Source organism: Acipenser ruthenus, chromosome 35 (assembly GCF_902713425.1).
Source record: "Acipenser ruthenus chromosome 35, fAciRut3.2 maternal haplotype, whole genome shotgun sequence".
In the NCBI taxonomy this organism is placed as follows: Eukaryota; Metazoa; Chordata; class Actinopteri; order Acipenseriformes; family Acipenseridae; genus Acipenser; species Acipenser ruthenus.
The window spans coordinates 10,339,324-10,361,567 of NC_081223.1; the positions used below are offsets into that span (position 1 = coordinate 10,339,324).

The 22,244-nt window shown below is 47.1% G+C and overlaps 2 protein-coding genes across 3 annotated transcripts; one reads left to right on the forward strand and one right to left on the reverse strand.

The window, feature by feature from the left end:
• Positions 1-348: 348 nt before the first annotated feature.
• LOC117395479 (transmembrane protein 79-like) lies at positions 349-6,163 on the reverse strand. Its single transcript, XM_033994399.3, has 4 exons — positions 6,037-6,163; positions 4,031-4,757; positions 3,384-3,597; positions 349-2,190 (listed from the first exon to the last, which is right to left on the reverse strand). Exons 2-4 carry the CDS (start codon positions 4,692-4,694, stop codon positions 1,998-2,000), a joined length of 1,071 nt encoding a protein of 356 aa, XP_033850290.3. The 5' UTR covers positions 4,695-4,757; positions 6,037-6,163; the 3' UTR covers positions 349-1,997.
• A 919-nt stretch (positions 6,164-7,082) lies between these two features.
• LOC117970766 (protein misato homolog 1-like) lies at positions 7,083-22,212 on the forward strand. 2 transcript variants are annotated; one of them, XM_034918546.2, is made up of 14 exons: positions 7,083-7,265; positions 8,728-8,863; positions 9,947-10,016; positions 11,204-11,279; positions 13,006-13,063; positions 14,000-14,144; positions 14,605-14,722; positions 15,048-15,182; positions 17,859-18,011; positions 19,212-19,343; positions 20,125-20,309; positions 20,761-20,865; positions 20,953-21,068; positions 21,179-22,212. In XM_034918546.2, exons 1-14 carry the CDS (start codon positions 7,182-7,184, stop codon positions 21,412-21,414), a joined length of 1,749 nt encoding a protein of 582 aa, XP_034774437.2. In that variant the 5' UTR covers positions 7,083-7,181; the 3' UTR covers positions 21,415-22,212. The 2 variants fall into 2 exon arrangements, with proteins under 2 accessions (XP_034774437.2, XP_034774438.2); XM_034918547.2 differs by having other exon boundaries at positions 13,009-13,063.
• Positions 22,213-22,244: the final 32 nt, after the last annotated feature.

The following is a 22,244-nucleotide window of genomic DNA, read 5'->3' on the forward strand; positions in this document are numbered from 1 at the left end:
AAGTTCCAAGCCACACAGTGGCTTCACGTTCCCTCAGCTTAACTTCACAGGACTCACTTAATCTACTTAAAATGGGTGTTTTGTGTGATGGCAAGGGTCTGGTTTGGTGTGAACCGTGCTCTAGTTTAACTGATCTCCATCGGGATTGGCAATGGTACAAGCTTCAGCCCAACTGGAGAAAACTCACTTCATCAACCCCCCCCCCCCCCCTGTGGGGGGCATCAAGTGAACTAAATGTGTACGTGTAACCCAACAGTATTTACATCAAACAGCTTGCAAGAATTACAACAGCAAATCAAAGCACACATCCATACATTGAGGAATCTGTAGGCAGAATAAAAGAGACAATCAGATCAGAACGTGGGTTTATTATCACACAAAAAAATTAAATGTACCTTCTTCATTTCTACATTAAAAATACGAATACAAAATAAATAGAGGATTCAAATGGAACCCCAATAAATCGACACACACACACACAAAAAATGTTTGTACATTTGTAGATTGTACAGCTTTACAGTTGAATACAAAAAAAAAAATAATTAAATTATTCTTCAGTGTTTAAACTCAAGTAAAACAGCATCTGTTTTTACAGGCTTGTTCGATAAAAAAAACAAAAAATGTGATAACTAAAAAATGAGAGGTAAACCGAGGTCCTATTGTAAGTGGCTCTGCATAGTTCACCCCCTAGTCTCTGGAATCTCTCTGGATAAAAGCGTCTGCTAAATTACTAAATAATAATAATAAATGATTAAAGCCACACTATAAATGTATTTGTTCATTTCCGGTTATTCTTTTGCTGGGATATACGTGCTGCGCTACAGTGAGGCCTGCGTTTCTTCAGCAGCTTGAAGATTCTGCATCTGTCTGCATTGCTCTTGCAAGTGGATGCAGGAATATTTCTGTTCTGCTGCGCTCACCCAGTCCAGTGGAAAGCAGCTTCCAACAAAGTGATTCCCTGTTCAGCTAAAACTACCCAGGAGAATGGAAACAAACCACACCGCTAACAAAATTCAAACACAAACATATGAAAGAACCCACAAAGAAATGCAGTTCTTAGAAGTCAGAAGATTGTTAGCAGTTCACATTGTGTTCGTCGGATTACAACGTTGGTTTAACAGAGGCTTCACACATTTGGGACTAAAGATTGAAATGCGACTCTCTATTCTATCCTGTTGAGTGGCACTCACCTCAGGGATGGAAATAAGACTCATATTGCATAGCGGTTTGATCCAGTCCTGGTTTTTATTTCCACCCCTGCATGTAGTTCAGACTGATGCCATCTGACAAATGACAAAGGAGATGAACCAATCCAGTGGCACGTAAAACACACACTTTCGTGAAAACTAATTTGTCATCGAAATTAAATCTGTAACATTCTAGAATATACAAAAGCTGCATCTCCCCGTTACAGTTTATAAGATTATATATATATTAATTAAATAAAAATAAAAGCACAAAAAAATAATAATCTGGTACCGCTTTATTCCAAACCACCGAAGGGGTCGAAAATCTTCTCAATTTATTCTTTGCTTCTGATCAAATCCATCTGGAGCAGAGATCTCCAAGCAGAGGAAAAATCTAATGAAACGGGTGTCAATCACACCTGATGCTTTCTTATTGGCTCAGGATAGCTCCGCCCCCCCCTCGATCACAGCTGGTCAGAAACGACTCAGACTGAAAGCAATGAAGCCTGTTGTGTAATTGACAGGATTCATGGGGTTCCAAAGAAGAACCCCAGTCACCCTAAAAGCCGAGGGATTTATTATGCTATTTCGTGAGCCCCTGAAAAATTAACATGAGAAAGGAGCAAGCCTATTCATTCCTGTTAAATCACATACTAGTGCTGCGTTTAGAAATCCTAAAAGAAACTGAATTCAGTGCTCAATTCAGCGTCCAGTTGAAATGTTTGTCACCCATCTTCACTACCTTTCTTGCAGCATTTCTAATGATCCGACGAGGTCTGTGGTTTGGGTGCTGGTGCTGGCGGGGGGCGTTCAGCCCCAGAATCTTTGCTTGGGGGGCGAGGGGGTCGTGGTTACGGCCTCGGTGGCAAACAAGCCCCCCCCTTGCTGCACGAACATGAAGAAGATGTTTGCCCCCAGCATCGCCACGATAGGGAAGTAGGTGAGCCCGAACCCGAAGCTGCGGAAATTACTGCCAATGGCGAACGCCAGCCAGTAGATCAACCTGCAAAACACCATGCAAATAAAATGATAAGCAGCTTCGGGGAGAGCTGGGTTATGCTGCTTCAACACTGAGTTAATAATAATAATAATATTACAGGGATGGAAATAAGACTCCCATGCATAGCAGTTTCATCCATTCCAGGTTTTACTACGAGCTTGATTAGCCACAGTGTATAAGCAACAAGCTCATATGTATCTTATCACAGCAAGACCAGGAACAGACCAAACGGCTGTGCAATGGGGGGTGTTATTTTTCTCCAAATCAATTCTCGCTGTCCCTTTAAATCCACTGTTCTGAAGTCATGCCACAGGTAGGCAGGCTACTTACAAGCAAATCCCTTAGCCCGTCTTTTTAATTAACCTGGTGGTTTGCAGAGCAGCGGGAGTGAGACATGACTCGCTGTAGCAGACAGACAGACAGACAGACAGACAGACAGACAGACAGGCAGGGTTCAGTGTGGACTGAAGCTTATTTCTCAATGCAGAGGGTCCGCTCTGCTTTAGAGCACTTCACAGTACTGGGGTATAACCACACACAGGGTTGATGCCATCCAGGCAGAGGGGTTTCAACAGAACGAAGGCCCTTCTTTAGAGCATCTCACAGCCCCACCTGGAGGAGACTAACCTCTTCTTAGTGGACATTATTAAACATGTCCCAGCAGGAGCCTATTAGCAGCAGCCACACTTATTTCACTGTAGCTCTGCACTCAATGTCAACAGCAAACTATTGTAAGTGTTTAAACCACACAGATTATGTACATTCAAATCAGATTTCACATTCAGATTTAATGACTTGTAATACGTTTTTAAGAGTTCGTGGCTACCTCCGACCAAGCTGAGAGCGTATTTTATGACATGCCAAGCAATACCACAGTTCACATAAAGGGAGAAAAGCAGGTGCGAGTAATCAGGACTGGAAATGAGAAGCAACACATAACCGTCATGCTCTGTGCAACAGCAGACGACCCCAAACTGCCTCCATACGTCGTTTTCTTAGATGTGCAATTGAGGTTGCATGTTTTATTTTTCTCCCTCAAGTTGAGGGTTGGAAATTTGAGGGCGTCTTAGATTCAAAGGAATGGCATTGGAATTGCAATGAACTAGGAACTGCACAGATACTATCTGAACAGAGCCCATGTCTGCTCTCAACTTGATCTGAAGAAGCCAGCGAACCCGCAGGAGTGCAGCCCTCACCGTGCCAGGCCGAAGAGCCCGCTGAGCAGGGGCACCAGCTTCAGGGTCTTGCTGTCCAGGTAGGTGGACAGCACGGCCAGGTTGAGGACAAACAGGACCAGCAGGCTGACCGACTGGTTGACGAAGCGCCGGTGAACCTCCACTTCCTGCTTCCTGTCCCCGAACGGATCCAGCGAGGACGAGCACAGCTGAGAGATCCCGTGCACTGCGATGCCTGGAGGGGAGGGGAACACACAGTGATGCAGAAGCATGGAGGTGAAGGGGGGGTGGAGGGATTTATTGACCCACTTATTCACATTGCTACATTACTACTCGAGATAGAGACAGGCAATGAGACAGACAGACAGCATGACACTCAGACACAATCCCTGAAAATCAGACAGACATAAGAAAGTTTACAAACGAGAGGAGGCTCCATTCAGCCCATCTTGCTCGTTTGGTTGTTAGTAGCTTATTGATCCCAGAATCTCAGCAAGCAGCTTCTTGAAGGTTCCCAGGGTGTCAGCTTCAACAACATTACTGGGGAGCTGGTTCCCTCACAATTTAAGACAGACAAACACACAAGCGTGTCCCTTAAGTCAGACAGAAGAACACAGCCCAACAGACAAGGACAGACAAACAGACAGACAGACAGAGAGGTGGCTCACCCAGCACGATGGGCACAGTGGCGAAGGCGGCACAGCGCAGGGTGTAGATGACGGCCGAGGGGGCTCCTGAGAGGATGGGGGCATCGAAAGGGAGGAAGACAAACCCCCCGTAGAGCAAGAGGGGTGCGATGAGCAGCGCCCCGGCCAGGGAGGCAGTGGCCTTGAGGCTGGAGTAGCTGCAGCAGTCACAGCGGCCCCCGCAGCACCCGGACGGCTTCTGGTGGGGCAGGCTATCAGCCCCCTCAGGCCAGTCCTCGTACAGCCCGTGCAGGGGCTCCTTCTGCGGGGCCAGGAAGGGGTGAGCCTCCTCGATCTCGTACGCCTCAGCCTCCTTCCTCTTCCTCAGGCTGCACGGAGGCGTGACGATCTGAACGCTGGGGCTGAAGACCTGCGCGGCCACCTCCGGCATTTCATTCACTTCTTGTCCATCTTCCGTTTCCATTTCCCTCTCCGGCTTCTCTCCGGCGCCCTCTCCTGGCGTCGCCTGGGAGAGGCTGCCGGTGGCTAGCTTGGCGTCATCGCTGAGCCCCATGTGGGCTCTGCTGCCTTCGTTCTCCCCCGGCCTCTGAACTGGGGACCAGGCTCCCTCTCCCCCCGGTGTGGGGTCCTTGTTGGTTTGGGTGTTTGCTAGGAGCGAAGCCTGCTGCTCTGTCCTGGACAGCATGACAGTGTTTCAGTTTCTTTTTGTCTTCGTAGTTAGGATCAAAACGTGGAGAGACTGTTCTCACTTGAGAAAAAAAAAAAAAGAACATTTTCAACACTCAGCAACACCGAGGCATGGCTTGATATTATTCAGGGATAGACTCCTGTTGCACAGCAGTGTCACCCATTCCAGGTTTTACTATGAGCTTGATTAGCCACGGTGCACAGGTAACAAACTCAGGTGTGTCTTATTAAACTCATAGTAAAAGAAGGAATGGAGCAAACTGCTATGCAATGAAAGTCTTATTCCCATCCCTATTATTAGCCAGGAGTGTGAGGTTAAATACATTGTTTCTGCCCTGAAGCTGCACGAACATCCTACAGACTCATGGCATATTCATGCTGTGATGAGACCTGCAGTTAGTTAATTCTGTGTTAAGGTGCTTTGACAGGAGTTCAGGAAATGCTCTTAGTTCTAGTTCCCTGCCACAGATATGCATAATCTAGGCTAGATCAGCCTAGAAGCAAGAGCCAGCACCATCTAGTGAGCTGCCACTTTGGATCAAGTTTCTCTCTGTGTTCCTGACAATAATGTATACCTAGATCTTTAGAAACTGTGCCTCCAACTGTTAGGAACAGGTATTCCTTCAGAAGGCACTGCTTGCATTGGCTCTGGCCTCTGAATGGCACATCTAATTGGAGAACAACTCTGCATGGAGGCAGGCAGACAGACAGGCAGGCAGACAGACAGACAGGCAGGTTTGAATGGGGGTCAAGCTTCTTTCCCTGGGGCTACAACTGCCTTTGAAGAATGCAAACAAACTGGTCTGTAAATACAGTGGTCAACAAGCATAGCCAAACTGAACCGAGACATTCCACTTCAACAGCACAAATAATATTTTCTTTTCGATGACATCATTGAATAGAGGTAATATATACATGTATATATATAACGACTTCCTGTTTTGTGTCCCATGCAAAAATATACCGCAACAGGTGTGCTGAGAAAGCCCGCCTCCTTTCATACGAGTCCATTTTGATTGATTGAATGGACTCACAAACTCAACTCTCATTGGTAGACTGGGCTGCCAATCAACAATACGTCTTAAAAAATGTAGTTTCGATAGAAATATACAGAACATCAATAAAAATAACGTTTTACGAAAAGAAAAAATGTATCGCTTCTCCTATTGTTTCTAAAAAGACAGTACATAGTCAACATGAGAAAGCCTACACAGCAAGCATACAGCAGACGCGAAAAACAATCACTAACGCATTATTAAAAATGTGTTTTAGCGAACACAAGCATTGCTTTGTAAAGCTCCAGTTTGTTTTAATAGTCGCATAAGTACTGGTTAGCTTACCTTTTTAAAGTTCAGTTCTACTTTGCGTTTCCGAGTTTCTGTTTAGTGCGAAACTCGCTGACTCTGAGTCGACCAGGTGTGGCCAGGTGAGCTGAACGCGCAGGCTCGCGTTTAAAGGGGAGGAGTCGAGGTGTGTGTGTGTGTGTGTGCGTGTGCGTGTGCGTGTGCGTGTGCGTGTGCGTGTGCGCGTGCGTGTGTGTGTGTGTGTGTGTGTGTGTGCGTGCGTGTGCGTGTGCGTGTGCGTGTGCGTGTGCGTGTGTGTGTGTGTGTGTGCGTGTCAGTGTGTGTGTGTGTGTGTGCGTGTGCGTGTGCGTGTGTGTGCGTGTGCGTGTGCGTGTGCGTGTGTGTGTGTGAAGTGCTTGGAAAAGGGTTCGCAAACCATTTGTTATCAAAACAACGAATAACAACATGTTTTTTTAAATGTTTGTAATTATGTTTTGTATGTAATATGTAAATGTTGGATCTTAATCAAAAATAAATAAATGTATAAATAATTACCTTCTTTTTTATATTACGGAGTCAAAACTGTGATAGAGTTTATTAAATGGGTTTGAGTATTTCTAATGGATGATAAAATATTATGGTATTGAATATGTTTGTGTTTAAAATGGAAGAGTGAAGTTTGAGGAATAATAATAATAATAATAATAATAATAATAATAATAATAATAATAATAATGCAATTTCATTCACAGTGTAAGGACATAATACAGACTTCCATCTGTAGTATGTAAAAATAATGTGATATCTTGTAACAATTGTAAGTCGCCCTGGATAAGGGCGTCTGCTAAGAAATAAATAATAAAATAATACTATAAATGTTAAACGCTGTATAATTAATATTTAACAGACCAATTAGCGCAGATGTTTACCCGCAACACCTATAAACCAATCACAGGCACCCTCCCATCTGCGCTCCAATCAGAAAGCTCGCACGTGTGGCCGCCTGGCGCGGTGCACCCGAACTTCCAGTGAACAACGAATCCAGCCAGCCAATCATAAAACAGCTTTGTGAGCAGCGGACCAATCTGCTATGGAAGCAGGAAACGAGGGGGCGGGGGTTGAAAGACGTGCGTTAGAGTGAGACAGTCTGATGGTGATTGCGGTGTTTTTGATAAAGTGAATTTTATCTGCATTCAGGAGGGATGGGGAGTGTGTGTCGGGAGGTAGTTACCCTGCAACTCGGTCATTACGCCAACTATGTGGGGACGCACTGGTGGAATCTACAGGCAAGTTACTAAACACAGAACTGGTTTGCAACGTCATTTTCTACAGTGTAGTTCTTTAACTGGTTTGTGGGTTTCCTGTACAGTATTGATCTATAAGCATCGTTACAGAGTCCTGGATGAATACATCAAGGCAGAGAAACAAACGCGAGAAAACAGTACACGTAATAAACACAGACTGGTATTATTATTATTATTATTATTATTATTATTATTATTATTATTATTATTATTATTATTATTTATTTCTTAGCAGACGCCCTTATCCAGGGTGACTTACAATCGTAAGCAAATACATTTCAAGTGTTACAATACAAGTAATACAATAAGAGCAAGAAATACAATAACTTTTGTTCAAGTAAAGTACAAGTTTGACAAACCACAATTCAATAATACAGCAGATAATAGTGAAAGTTACATCAGGATATGATTAAATAGTGATAGTTACATCAGGATATGATTAAATACAAAGTACTACAGGTTGAACACTTGTGGCAGATTACAGTATTCTGAAGTACAGGATTAAATGCAGTAAAATAGGGGGCAGATAAGAGCAAAATAAAGCATATTTAAATGAAGGGTGATAGTGTCCCAGGATACAACAGAGGAGTTCTACAGGTGCTGTTTGAAGAGGTGAGTCTTAAGGAGGCGCCTTATTATTACTAGTCGTGGTTCTCAGGGTCCGCATAGTCCTCTTGTGTTCGATGTCTCTTTAGTTTTTAAGATGGTCCAGACTCCATAGTGACAGCAGACAAAAGGCATGTGCAGGAATGGGAATAAGACTCCTGTTGCACAGCAGTTTCATCCATTCCAGGTTTTAATGCGAGCTTGATGAGCCACGGTGTATAGGTAACAAGCTCAGGTGTGTGTTATTAAACTCAGAGTAAAACACAACATGGAACGGAGAATGATTGATAGCAAAAGACATTCCAGAATGAGAAAACGCCATTCGGACCACCTGACCTCACTCGCTGTGATGCAAGCGCGGTCCGTGAGTACTCGGGAGAGGGAAAACAAACCAACTAAAAAACCGAACCGGGTTAGTAGGGCAAATGAAACCTCTGAGAGTCTGTGGTTCCATTCTATTCTTGAAGGATCCAAGTCTCTGCTTCAACAACTCTAATTAAAAATAATGTGATATCTTGTAACAATTGTAAGTCGCCCTGGATAAGGGCGTCTGCTAAGAAATTAATAATAATAATAATAATAATAATAATAATATTCTAGGTGTGGTCGTACCAGTGCATTATATCATTTGAATATAACTTCTCTAGATTTGAATTCAGCTGTCTTGGCTATATAACCTTACATTACATTTGGAAAAGTGTGACCTTAAACTGTAATTGATCAATTATATGGTACAATTACAGTTACAAATACAATTACGAAGGTGTGCCAAGGTTTAATTACAGTTGTAAGTGCCCGAAGGTATGGTATTGACTGTGGCTGTTTTGCTCCCCCTCAGGACGCGTCTCTGCGCTACGATGCGGACCCCCACAACCTCCCCAGCGAGGTCCGCAGCGATGCTCTCTTCAGGGAGGGGCTCACACAGTCCGGACAGACCACCTACACCCCCCGCCTCATCGCACTGGACCTCAAAGGTACCACTGCACGCAGAGCTGTCAGATTCCATTTCACTTCTTCTAAACATTTAAACTCTGAGCTCTTAATATCTCTAGAGGCAAGCACAGTCTCAGTCTGTTCATGGTGTAACAGTAAGTCAATATTTCAATAATATAGCTTCTTAAAGGTAACTCTGAACCCAGGACTGGATGCAGCAGGGATGGTGTGATCTCCAAGCTCTGGGTCCTGAAAAAAGAAACAAGGACCAGGGGTCACAAATGGAGATTAGATAAAGAGGCATTCAGAACAGAAAATAGGAGGCACTTTTTTTACACAGAGAATTGTGAGGGTCTGGAACCAACTCCCCAGTAATGTTGTTGAAGCTGACACCCTGGGATCCTTCAAGAAGCTGCTTGATGAGATTCTGGGATCAATAAGCTACTAACAAGCAAACGAGCAAGATGGGCCGAATGGCCTCCTGTCGTTTGTAAACCTTCTTATGTTCATAGTCATAGGCAATACAATTACAGGAATGTGCAACGGTTTGATCCATTCCTGGTTTTACTGCGAGTTTAATAAGACACACTGTGGCTAATCGAGCTGGTAGTAAAACCTGGAATGGGTGACATTGCTGTGCAATAGGCGTGTTACTGCTGCATCAATCTGAATTTGTTTGGTTTTGCATAAAGATATTTCACACCTTATGGTGACCGATCAGATTGATTTGATTGATTTTGCATTGGTGTAGCTCTGAATCTAACGCTTGATGAAGATGACTGTGAAGTAACTGCTCTGAAACACCTGCATGTGTTGCATGACACCCTGTCTGCGCACGTTAGTGCTGCATGAATCGATTATTCCACTGTTCGGAGGGTCGTTGACGTTGACTGGGCTGATTTTAGCATTCAGAGTGAAACGAGTGAAGAAACAGCTGCTTGGGTTTGTGAGGATCGCTGCTTTTCTTCGCTTGTTTCACTTTGAGTGGTCGATTAGCTCAATCAACACCAACGACCCTCACCTGTGGAGAGCTAATTCTGGATAGTGAGTTTGTGCTGCACTGATATACTTTTGTTGCAGGGATCTCAAGGTAGACCTGAATCTCTCTCTCTCGTGTCCCACAGGCAGCCTCAATACACTGAGACAGGAAGGCACTCTGTATGAGTTACACAGACAGGGCAGCACCTTAACATGGTGAGTGACTCCAGACTGACTGAAGCATTCCTAAATCTATCTATCTAATACACTATAGAAGACATCACAATTTGTGGGATGGTTCAATGCTATGGAACTAATGCTGTCAGGAAACAAAAGGAATGTGAAATTATTTTCAAACTAGGCACTTTGGAGCCGTTTGGAATGAACATTCTATTCTGAGGTCATCATCATCATCATCATCATCATCATCAAAATTCTAGAATTTTGTTTAAAAGACTACTTGTTTGTTTTTTATCAGCTTCTTAAAGCGCTGTGTTTTTTTGTATTAAGCAGATGAAGGACTTGTAGTCCGAAACGTCCTGATAATTGATTTGTAATCAATTATTCTACCTTTTTAAGTACCTCAAATATCCTTTTCTTTTTTCTTATTGATCATTTTGGTACACAGCAGTTTTTCCTTTTTCTCAAACTATATATATATATATATATATATATATAAGGACGAAGGGTATATTTGCATCCTGAGCCATTCAAAAAAAATAATACCACAGTAGTGACGTCAAAAAGTGATAATTCCTCTCGAGGAAAATACTTAAACTTTGACCCATTCGACTCCTCAAAACCACTTTCAATTCAAACACAATGTCTCGTTTTCAATCACTCGACAACACCCACAGTACCTGTTTAATATCCTATGATGTACGTGTTCCTGTTGTGTTTTTTATGCTTACCAGGCTTGCTTATCGACTACCCAGCAAAATACATGCCACGAGGCTGATAGCGGGGAAGTATATCGCCGTCGCACAGGCTTCAGTGCAGTATGCAATGTGCAACGATAATATCCTTCCCCACAATACGTGTCACCATACCTGCGATAAGCTGCTTGTGTTATGCACAGCAAGATTCAATGATGGACTGTTAAGTTAAAAGACAAAATAAATTGGAGAGTAAGTATTCATACCAACAATAAAACACACTGACTTGACGAACCCCTCGGTGAATTACAATGAGCTGTGCTTCTTGGACTTGTCACGATGCAAATGGTAATCAGTGAATCTAGAGGGAAGAATTATTACTGTATATAAAACTTAGATCCATCCATCCTTGGTTTTACTAAGAGTTTAACAGGACACGCTCATCAAGCTGGTATTAAAACCTGGAACAGGTGAAACTGCTGTGCAGTAGGAGTCTTATTTCCGTCCCTGCTGCTGTCTTGTTTTCAGGGAGGGAGAGGTGATGACGCACGAAGAGGAGCAGGCTGTGAAGAACGTGTTCCTGCAGGACCTGGAACGGCTGGATGTGAGTACAGCAGCTGGGCAGCACAGACTCTCCTCGGAAAGATCGCTGCTTTCCTTACAGTGTGGAGAACAGCAATCCTTGCACACCCAAGCAGCTGTTTCTCCAGCGGTTTCACTTGAAATGTAAATTTAGCCCAATCAAACCCCTCGCCTGGTTGTCCGCACCTGATTTCTGTGGAGAGCTCACTCCCAGTAATTGATGTCGGTTTGTGTGCAGCACTACTAGAGGTGATTGTGTAGGGCATTGGTACAGTATCCTCTCCAGCTGGTTTGTACCAGCTCGGTGTGCCACTGCGGGAATCCTGCAATCTTGAGACCGATCCCCCTCTTTTAAGAGATGTGGGTGCAATTCACGCAGTCTATTAAGAACCCACCCTCATAAATGAAATACACAGGGCTCCAGCCTGCGGCTCAAGTGGTCACCAATGCGACAGCAAAACATTATTTTTGGGGGGGTGGGTTACACACAAAAAATGCCTCTCTCTTTAAAAACGTGTTAATATTTATGACGTCATAGATTTGTTACATTGTTTACCTTCAGAGTTTAAGGACTTCACTAATGTGCTGTTTCCCATATTACAGCTGTACACAATTAAAGGCGCGGTCACCAATTCCAGACACAACACTTGCAACATTATTAAAACATGCCGAGTTCATTGCAGTCATCAGCTGCACAGATTCACCATTCAGCAAACATTAGTTACTGTTTTGGGATCACTTTGTGTAACTCGATACACTCTTGGAGTGAGATGCCATTAACCAATTAAAAGTTCCATTCGAGGAATTTCTGGAGCATTTTTTAACTGGCATCTACCTGTTATTTAAATGATCTCTTAAACTATATTGTTAAGATAACTTAGTCTAATTTTGTTAACCGCAAAAGTTAAGTTCAATTAATTTGGTACCTAATTAATTAATAAACCCTCCCGCAGTCTCTCTTGGTGTTTTATGTGGCGTCTCGCAGCTCTGGTGTGTGCAGAGTCACGTGACCCAACCGCCCAATCATCTGCTCCTTACAGATCTGCAGGGTTAAAGTGAGATATCTGCCCTATCTGCCCTAACCACCCTTCTTTGTATTCAATATATGGGTGTGTGTTTATTTTGTGTGCTTGTTTTATTATTTATTCATTAAGCAGGAGCCTTTATGCAAGCGACTTACACAGAAAAGGGGAGACTTGACCCTGGAGTTTTGATGAGGAAAACTAGCAAAAACGTTAGTAATGAGTTTTGCAGTTTAGAGTTAAAACAAACACCCTCTTCTATGGCAGTGTGTAAAAGCAGATTTGGTAAAGACTGACGCTCTATATAATGTTAAGATCCAGCCCAGCTGCATTGCCTCCGAGCCTGTAAGGGCAGCAGTGTGGAGTAGTGGTTAGGGGCTCTGGACTCTTGACCGGAGGGTCGTGGGTTCAATCCCAGGTGGAGGGACACTGCTGCTGTACCCTTGAGCAAGGTACTTTACCTAGATTGCTCCAGTAAAAACCCAACTGTTTGGGTAATTGTATGTAAAAATAATGTGATATCTTGTAACAATTGTAAGTTGCCCTGGATAAGGGCGTCTGCTAAGAAATAAATAATAATAATAAAGTAAGAGGTCTTCAGTTCAGTGTGGGCTGGCCAGTTGCTGGGCAACCCCCACGTTATATCGTCCCCAAAACAGACTTGAATTAACATGGAGCATTTTTAACTGTACGATAACAGTGAGCATGTGTTCTCTTTGTGTCCAGCAGGGGGAGGTGTTGGCAGAGGGAGAATTCAGCCAGCAGCAGCGTGAACAGTGCAGAGGTGAGAGAGGGAGAGGGAGAGGGGAGGATGCGGACAAACGAGCCCTTGTCTGTCGGGAGAGAAGGGTTATTAATACTGGTGGAATAGCAGCTCCTGCAGGCGCTGGCTCGAGACCTGAACCACATCCTAGCAAGTTAGATTAGGGAGTGCCTCATTGTGAAGTGATCGGGCTCTGCTCTGGGAGTGAAATAAAACTGCATTACTCCCCGCCCATGTTATTACAGCTGAGCCACTGTCTCCAGGTGTATTTGTTGCTAAAAGGCCCCCTGACGAAGCGTTACAAGAAGTATTTCAGAAATTGCACATGGAATATGTTTTCCTTACATGAACTCATTTGAAGGGTTCCCTGTCATCCCAGTACTGTGTGTAAGGATTGTATTATATACTGCATGTAAAGCAATCGTAAACGCGGTCCCCGAGTGGCTCATCCAGTTAAAACGCTGCCTCTGGGAGTGCAGGATGAGTCGCACAGCTTGGGCGGCGCCAGTTCGCTGAACTTCGCTCGGGACACTGAAGGGGGCGTCACATTGGCTCTGACGCTCCCGGGGTGAGGGATGGGAAACCGGCAGGGATTGCTTCTCCTCGTCGCGCAACAGCGACCCCTGCTGGCCAGACACGGAGCACATTCAGAGTGGATAAGAGGCAGGGCTGGTCTCTGTCCTCTGGGAGCCCGCCCACCTGTACTCTGGATTGTAAAAGCGATTCTGGTTTTAGGCTTGAGGACATTTCAGAATAATTAAAAAATAATAATCGGCCACCTCAATTTAAAAAAACAAAACAAACAAACATATGAAACCTTCCCCATTTTAATAAAAAATAAAAGGTCCTCCCCTCTTCTTTTTTCTCCTCTCTCTCTCTCTCTCTCTCTCTCTCTCTCTCTCTCTCTCTCTCTCTCTCTCTCTCTCTCTCTCTCTCTCTCTCTCTCTCTCTGTCCAGGTGCAGAGGGCTCAGTGAATGCCAGTGTGGAGCGCACTCAGAAGCTGTTCTCTCTGGAGGGCAGTGTGAGGGTGTGGTCAGACTTCCTCAGGATCCACCTTCACCCCCGCTCCATCTCCGTCATTCACCAGTACAACCACGACGGGTCTGTCTGCCTACCTATGTGTCTCCCTGCCTGCCTGCCTGCCTGTCTGTCTCCCTGTCTGTCTGTCTCTCTGCCCCTGTCTACTAGAGATGTAACAATTAATCGATTTATTGATCACCATGGCTTTTATTTTGCAAGCTTCAATGAAATATTAATTGATGTTTCAGGTGTGTAATTCAGCTCCTAGTAAAACCAGGAAAGGTTCAGTCTGCTATGCAATGGGAGTCTTGCTTCCATCCCTGTCCCTGACTGTAACATCAACGACGGCTGATTGTTCCGGGAATGGACTCCTATTGCATAGCGGTTTCATCCATTCCGGGTCTTCATACAAGCTTAGCCACAGTGTGGAGGTAGCAAGCTCAGGTGTGTCTTATTAAACTCCTAGTAAAACCAGAAAGGGTTCAAACTGCTATGCAGGGGGAGTGTTATTACCATCCCTGTCCCTATGCTCCTGTTGCAGGGAGACGAACCGCATGGAGGCGTTTGGCCAGGGGGAGGCGCTGCTGAGGGAGCCCCTGTTTCTGGAGGAGTTGGAGGACCGGCTGCACTTCTTTGTGGAGGAATGTGACTACCTGCAGGTAAACACTGCCGCCTGCCACCAGGGGGCGAGAGAGACACAGGCGGACGTGGACTCGCAGACACACTCACACACACACACACAGAGTGAAAGTGCTTTCGCATATGGTTGTAATTGCTTATCCTGTATATTAAGTCTTAAATTAAATAAATCTGTAAAGGTTTTTAATGTGTGTTGACCCCCTCTGTGTGTGTGTTGACCCCCTCTGTGTGTGTGTTGACCCCCTCTGTGTGTGTATTGACCCCCTCTGTGTGTGTGCATTGACCCCCTCGCTGTGTGCATTGACCCCCTCGCTGTGTGCATTGACCGCCTCGTTGTCTTGGCAGGGATTCCAGGTGCTGTGTGACCTGCAGGACGGGTTCTCTGGCCTGGGCTCTGGAGTCACAGAGCTGCTGCACGATGAGTATAGGGGGAGAGGAGTCTTCACCTGGGGGCTGGGACCCATCACACACTCTGACACTGTGAGTGAGAGAGACCCGCCACACACCCCGACCCTGAGAGTGAGAGAGACCCACCACACACCCCGACCCTGAGAGTGAGAGCGAGAGACCCACCACACACCCCGACCCTGAGAGCGAGAGAGACCCACCACACACCCCGACCCTGAGAGCAAGAGACCCTCACCACACACCCCGACCCTGAGAGCAAGAGACCCTCACCACACACCCCGACCCTGAGAGCGAGAAACCCACCGCACACCCCGACCCTGAGAGCGAGAGAGACCCACCACACACCCCGACCCTGAGAACAAGAGACCCTCACCACACACCCCGACCCTGAGAGCGAGACCCTCACCACACACCCCGACCCTGAGAGCGAGACCCTCACCACACACCCCGACCCTGAGAGCGAGAGACCCTCACCACACACCCCGACCCTGAGAGCGAGAGACCCCCACCACACACCCGACCCTGAGAGCAAGAGACCCTCACCACACACCCCGACCCTGAGAGCGAGAAACCCACCGCACACCCCGACCCTGAGAGCGAGAGAGACCCACCACACACCCCGACCCTGAGAGCGAGACCCTCACCACACACCCCGACCCTGAGAGCGAGACCCTCACCACACACCCCGACCCTGAGAGCGAGACCCTCACCACACACCCCGACCCTGAGAGCGAGAGACCCTCACCACACACCCCGACCCTGAGAGCGAGAAACCCACCGCACACCCCGACCCTGAGAGCGAGAGAGACCCACCGCACACCCCGACCCTGAGAACAAGAGACCCTCACCACACACCCCGACCTTGAGAGCGAGACCCTCACCACACACCCCGACCCTGAGAGCGAGACCCTCACCACACACCCCGACCCTGAGAGCGAGAGACCCTCACCACACACCCCGACCCTGAGAGCGAGAGACCCTCACCACACACCCCGACCCTGAGAGCGAGAGACCCTCACCACACACCCCGACCCTGAGAGCGAGAGACCCTCACCACACACCCCGACCCTGAGAGCGAGAGACCCTCACCACACACCCCGACCCTGAGAGCGAGAAACCCACCGCACACCCCGACCCTGAGAGCGAGAGAGACCCACCACACACCCCGACCCTGAGAGCGAGAGAGACCCACCACACACCCCGACCCTGAGAGCGAGACCCTCACCACACACCCCGACCCTGAGAGCGAGACCCTCACCACACACCCCGACCCTGAGAGCGAGACCCTCACCACACACCCCGACCCTGAGAGCGAGAGACCCTCACCACACACCCCGACCCTGAGAGCGAGAGACCCTCACCACACACCCCGACCCTGAGAGCGAGAGAGACCCACCACACACCCCGACCCTGAGAGCGAGAGACCCCCACCACACACCCCGACCCTGAGAGTGAGAGAGACCCACCACACACCCCGACCCTGAGAGCGAGACCCTCACCACACACCCCGACCCTGAGAGCGAGACCCTCACCACACACCCCGACCCTGAGAGCGAGAGACCCTCACCACACACCCCGACCCTGAGAGCGAGAGACCCTCACCACACACCCCGACCCTGAGAGTGAGAGAGACCCACCACACACCCCGACCCTGAGAGCGAGACCCTCACCACACACCCCGACCCTGAGAGCGAGACCCTCACCACACACCCCGACCCTGAGAGCGAGAGACCCTCACCACACACCCCGACCCTGAGAGCGAGAGACCCTCACCACACACCCCGACCCTGAGAGCGAGAGACCCACCACACACCCCGACCCTGAGAGCGAGAGACCCCCACCACACACCCCGACCCTGAGAGTGAGAGAGACCCACCACACACCCCGACCCTGAGAGCGAGAGAGACCCACCACACACCCCGACCCTGAGAGTGAGAGAGACCCACCACACACCCCGACCCTGAGAGCGAGACCCTCACCACACACCCCGACCCTGAGAGCGAGACCCTCACCACACACCCCGACCCTGAGAGCGAGAGACCCTCACCACACACCCCGACCCTGAGAGCGAGAGAGACCCGCCACACACCCCGACCCTGAGAGAGGGGCATAGTATGTGTGTGGTCCAGAGTCCTGTGTCGGAGGTGTGGTTGTTGTGTAGTGATTGTGTGTGTGTGTAATAGGGCTGTCACTTAAGACTCCAAATAGCAATCGATTATTGGGCACACAATATAATAATTTATTGCATGTTGTTTGCCAGGAATACAAGCCTGTCATCCTGCTCTGGATTCAAGACCGCTTTTCTATTTACATCGAATACACAGAGGGGCGTGTACTTGCAAAGCATTTTCAAATCTGATTCGCTGGTAGGACGGGACCAGCAAATCAGATGCTAGTTAACACAAGCAGGAAGAGAAGAGCACGCCCACTGCTTGTCTGGCAGAAATACTGTAAACAGCAAGGCAGCTCGATGCAGTTTCATTGATGAACTTAAATAATGTTATTAATTATCCAGTATTTATATCGATGTATATGATGAGGAATGAAATCGATTGGAAAAACTGACTTTCGATTTAATCATAGCAGCCCTAGTGTGTGTTGATTGTGTGTGTGTGTGTGTGTGTGTGTGTGTTGATTGCGTCTGTGTAGTGTGTGTAGTGATTGTGTGTGTGTGTGTGTGTGTGTTGATTGCGTCTGTGTAGTGTGTGCAGCGATTGTGTGTGCAGCGATTGTGTTTCTCTGTTTCAGAGCCCTGTAAAAGATGTGTTTCACTTGCTGAACTCCGTCCTGGGTGTGGTCAGCCTGTCCAATCACAGCTCTCTCTTCTGCCCGCTGTCCCTGAGGGGGGGGCTGGGGCGCAGACCGCCCCCCCACATCACCTTCCCTCACCTGCAGTACGACGTGAGTCACCAGACAGTCATGAACCATGTGCAAAACTACTAGCAGTACAGAGACCTGCAAATACGAGTGTCCGTAACTGTGTGTTCTCTGTGCACATTACAAATATGAATCTGTACAGTAGACCTATACATTATAGTACTGTAGTAAAATCAAATGAATACCTAGCACACACACTTTTTTCTTAGCCTCTAGCTACAAAACAAATCCTGCTGCTGCATTGTACAGTAATGTGTACAATGTGAAAGTGTTGTACGCATCACACACATGGGAGGAGTCACGCGCAAAAAACACTGTCCTATATTAATAATGTATCCCCCCAACTCAACACCGCACGACCATCATGACAGTAAAAATAGACACGATGAAGCGTTCTTCCCTTTGTATAAGTTAGTGATCAGCAGATGTGTCGGCCGCATGAAGAGCACAGCGTGTGGTTTTCACTAACTCTGCTGTGCAGAATAATTTAATGTCTTTCTATGGGTAAATATGGGGACTTTCTTCCTGAACTTGTAATTCTCGTCCCCGTCTTGCGTTTCGAACCACAGAGTCCATCAGTAATTCTGAAAGCGCCTCGCCCTTTCCCCAGCTGGTCTCAGTTAGTTTTATTGCCCTGTTTTATAATCGTGTTCTTCTTTGTAGTGGTTCGGTAGCTGCTTGTATCTGTTCTTCTGTTTTATTTTTTTCAGTGTGTCTCTTTTGGATCATGCAATTCAGAGTCCTAGTGTCACTTATTGGATATTACTGGGGGACATAGGTTGTGTTCACCATATCCGAATATTATTATTATTATTATTATTTATTTCTTAGCAGATGCCCTTATCCAGGGCGACTTACAATTGTTACAAGATAACACATTATTTTTACATACAATTACCCATTTATACAGTTGGGTTTTTACTGGAGCAATCTAGATAAAGTACCTTGCTCAAGGGTACAGCAGCAGTGTCCACCACCTGGGATTGAACCCACAACCCTCCAGTCAAGAGTCCAGAGCCCTAACCACTACTCCACACTGCTGCCCAATATACAGAATAATCTGTATCAGCCAGGGACTGCTGTGTTCATATGTTAGACACATTAACTGGTCTGCAGTATTGAAAGAGTTAAGGACACATGCCTACACACTGATAGACACGCACGCACACACACACACACACACAGGATTGTATTGCGTTTAACCCCTCGCTCCCCTCTCCCCAGCCCTCCCTGTGGTATCACAGCAGTGCTGTACTGGCCACAGCTCTGGACACGCTGACCCTACCCTACCGCACCCTGAAGGACAGCGCCACCATGGGGCAGCTGGCAGACGCGTTCGCCGTGTCGGGCAGGAAGGTAGGGATCGGGGGTACTGGGGGCAGACTGGGAGCCAGTGAGGATTGTATGCAGGCTGAGACTCCACTTCTACCCTGATAAGACACAGCTGGATTAGTCTGGAGCATTTTACAGCAGCAGACCTGTTTCAGGATCTTGATACATTATAAGCTACTGTAATTAAACTGTATGTACAAAAATCCGTGTCTAATTTTAAATAGCCACTAAAGTACAAATGTGTGGACTAAACGGGGCTGTCTGACGGATGGTTTTTGAGCATGGAAATAAGACTCCTACTGCATAGCAGTTTCACACATTCCAGGTTTTAAAATGAGGCTGATTAGCCCCCGTGTGTGTATAGGTAATAAGCTCAGGTGTGTCTTATTAAACTCATAGTAAAATCAGGAATGGATCAAACTGCTATGCAATGGGAGCCTTATTTCCATCCCTGATAATGTCTCGCTGAGCTCCACAATGTCTCTCTTGTGTTGGAGGTAGAGTATCCCGTTCAATGCTCTTGAAAAGACTGCAGGGGGCGCTCTTCGGTAGAAGCAAGTACAGCAAAGTGTTTAAAATCCTGCATGTTTCCTGAGTGCAAACACATTGAAGCCGTGTCTCAGTGCACTTTGTTTTCCCTCTCTCTGTTTTTAAAATGTCTTTGCTAATATTGCAGCTATATAGTTTTAATGAACAACTTTTTATATTCTTTAATTTAGATAACATAACTGGCAAAAACCAAGACACCGACACGGTCATCTCACTAACAATCACCCCTTCAGTTACTGCTTCTTTCTTGTATCAGGTGGTGACAGCTTGTGGCGCGGTCCCCTTTCCCATGATGCTCGGCGACTGTCTCCCGAACGCGCTCGCTGGGTTCGGCGAGGCGTTGCCGTGGAAACCGCTGTCAGCCTGCGGGGAGCAGAGTGACGGGCGGTGCTTCGCCCAATCGGTGTCCCTGAGAGGAGTAGAGGGGCAGAGCCTGGTCAGGTGAGTGCAGGGGGGGCTGTCGTTTTTTTACTCTGATCCAATTCATGTCTTCACACGCATGAAGGTATCAACATCGAACCCACGGGCTTCACCTGGTGTTCCAGTTCAGTGGTTCTGCAGAGTCATTCCAGTCTACTGCCATCTGAGAAATCCTGTGTTTCAATGTCATTTTATTCCACGTTTTTGGAATAAAGTGGAGGTAAATGTCAAAAGTCAGCAGTTTTGCCCAAAATTGATTAGCCCCAGGATATAGGTAACAAGCTCAGCTGTGTGTTTTACTGAGTCTTCTTACCATCCCTGCAAAAGGGAGAACTATGAATCGCCAGTATTGCAGAATCCCAGATGTCAGCTGCTGTCTCACAAGGACAGCTTTGAGGAGCACTGCTGTTCCTGATCCAGCCTGGTGATTGTGTTGTCTGCTCCTCTTAACCCTGTCCCTGTCCCTCTCCAGTCAGTTGGCCCCTGGGACCCAGCCCCCTTCTCCCCTGCACTGCTACGGTTCTGGAGAGGACGTGCTGACAGCCTACCTGCAGGAGCGGTACCCCAGCACACCCAGGTAAAGAATGCACACACTCCCTCCCTGGTAAGAGTGAGCACACTTCAGTGTACCGTGGTGATCCCCTGTGTTTCCCCTGGTCTGCAGCGTGGTGCACCTGGTTCAGAGCCCCTGCAAACTGATGACCCCCTTCCCTCAGATCTTCACCCCCACCCTGGGCAAGCATGGCTTCCTGGAGTCCGGCCCACGACCAGCCAGCACCCGTGAGTCTGTGTCTCTCTCTCTCTCTCTCTCTCTTTCTCTCCTCTCTCGCTCTCGTTCACTGTAGCCCGTGCCCTTCCGCTCCTCACACTGTCTCTCTCTGTCTCCCCAGCGGTGGACAGTGTCCCTGTCCTCACTTGTCTCCAGTCCTCCCCTCTCCTGCACCGCTGTCTCTCTGAGCTGCACTCGGAGGTCAGCGCTCTGGATCTGCAGAGGTTCTGCAGCTTCCTGTCCGCTGGCACCGAGCTCGATGACCTCCGGGAGGCGCTGCAAGACCTCAAGGCACTGGCCCAGCACTATAAGATGAACTCTGACCTCGACGCCTCGTCTGAGGAGGAATCGGACTGAGGAACCCATCATCTGCACTCCAAGAACAGGATAGGGACCTGAAATAACTGAAGGAGCTGGGCTGCACTTTGGATCAAGGCTGTAGACTTGTTAAATTCGGTAAAGAAGCAGCTGGACTGGAATGGACCGAGCACCACTGGTAGAAAAACCTTGAACTCCCAGTGCTGCAAGGGGAGACCCAGTCATGAGGACTGGGAGCTCAGAACCAAATAAACAAATGCATTGCGGTCAAGGGGAGGGTCTGGTTTCATTGCATTTTTTTCCTAGGACTCTGTCTTGTGCTCTTTTTTTTTAATGGATTCATTTTCAAGTTAAACTGCAGAGGTTCCTCATCCACACTACCTAAAAAAAATCTATCATCCAGAACTTTAAACACTCAATACTGCTGAATTCAGAAACGCTGAAAGAAACGTAATAGATTCGATATCGAATGTTTCGACTGAATTCAAGTTTCTTTTAGTATTTCTAAATCCCTAAATCATGCACGTCGAACAGGAATTCGCAAAACCATTTTCATAACGTGACAGTCGTGGATTAATCCGGGTCAGATGTTAAAAGAATCCTGTGTTCACGAGTTTCAATAAAATCCGATTCTGAATTATCAGTCACATCCCTACTGGAACGTAGTTGCAACAGCTACACTTAGGAATGTCGCAAAAATTCAGTGACACAGAATTCTAAACCACGACAGATCAAATTATGTCAATAATCAGCTTTAATGACTTACAGTACATTTCTAAGAGTTCAGTGGCTCCCTCTGATCAAGTTGAGGGTGTGCTTTCTCTCGCACTCTTTGTATGACAGGCCTGACACAGCAAAGAGGGCGCGAG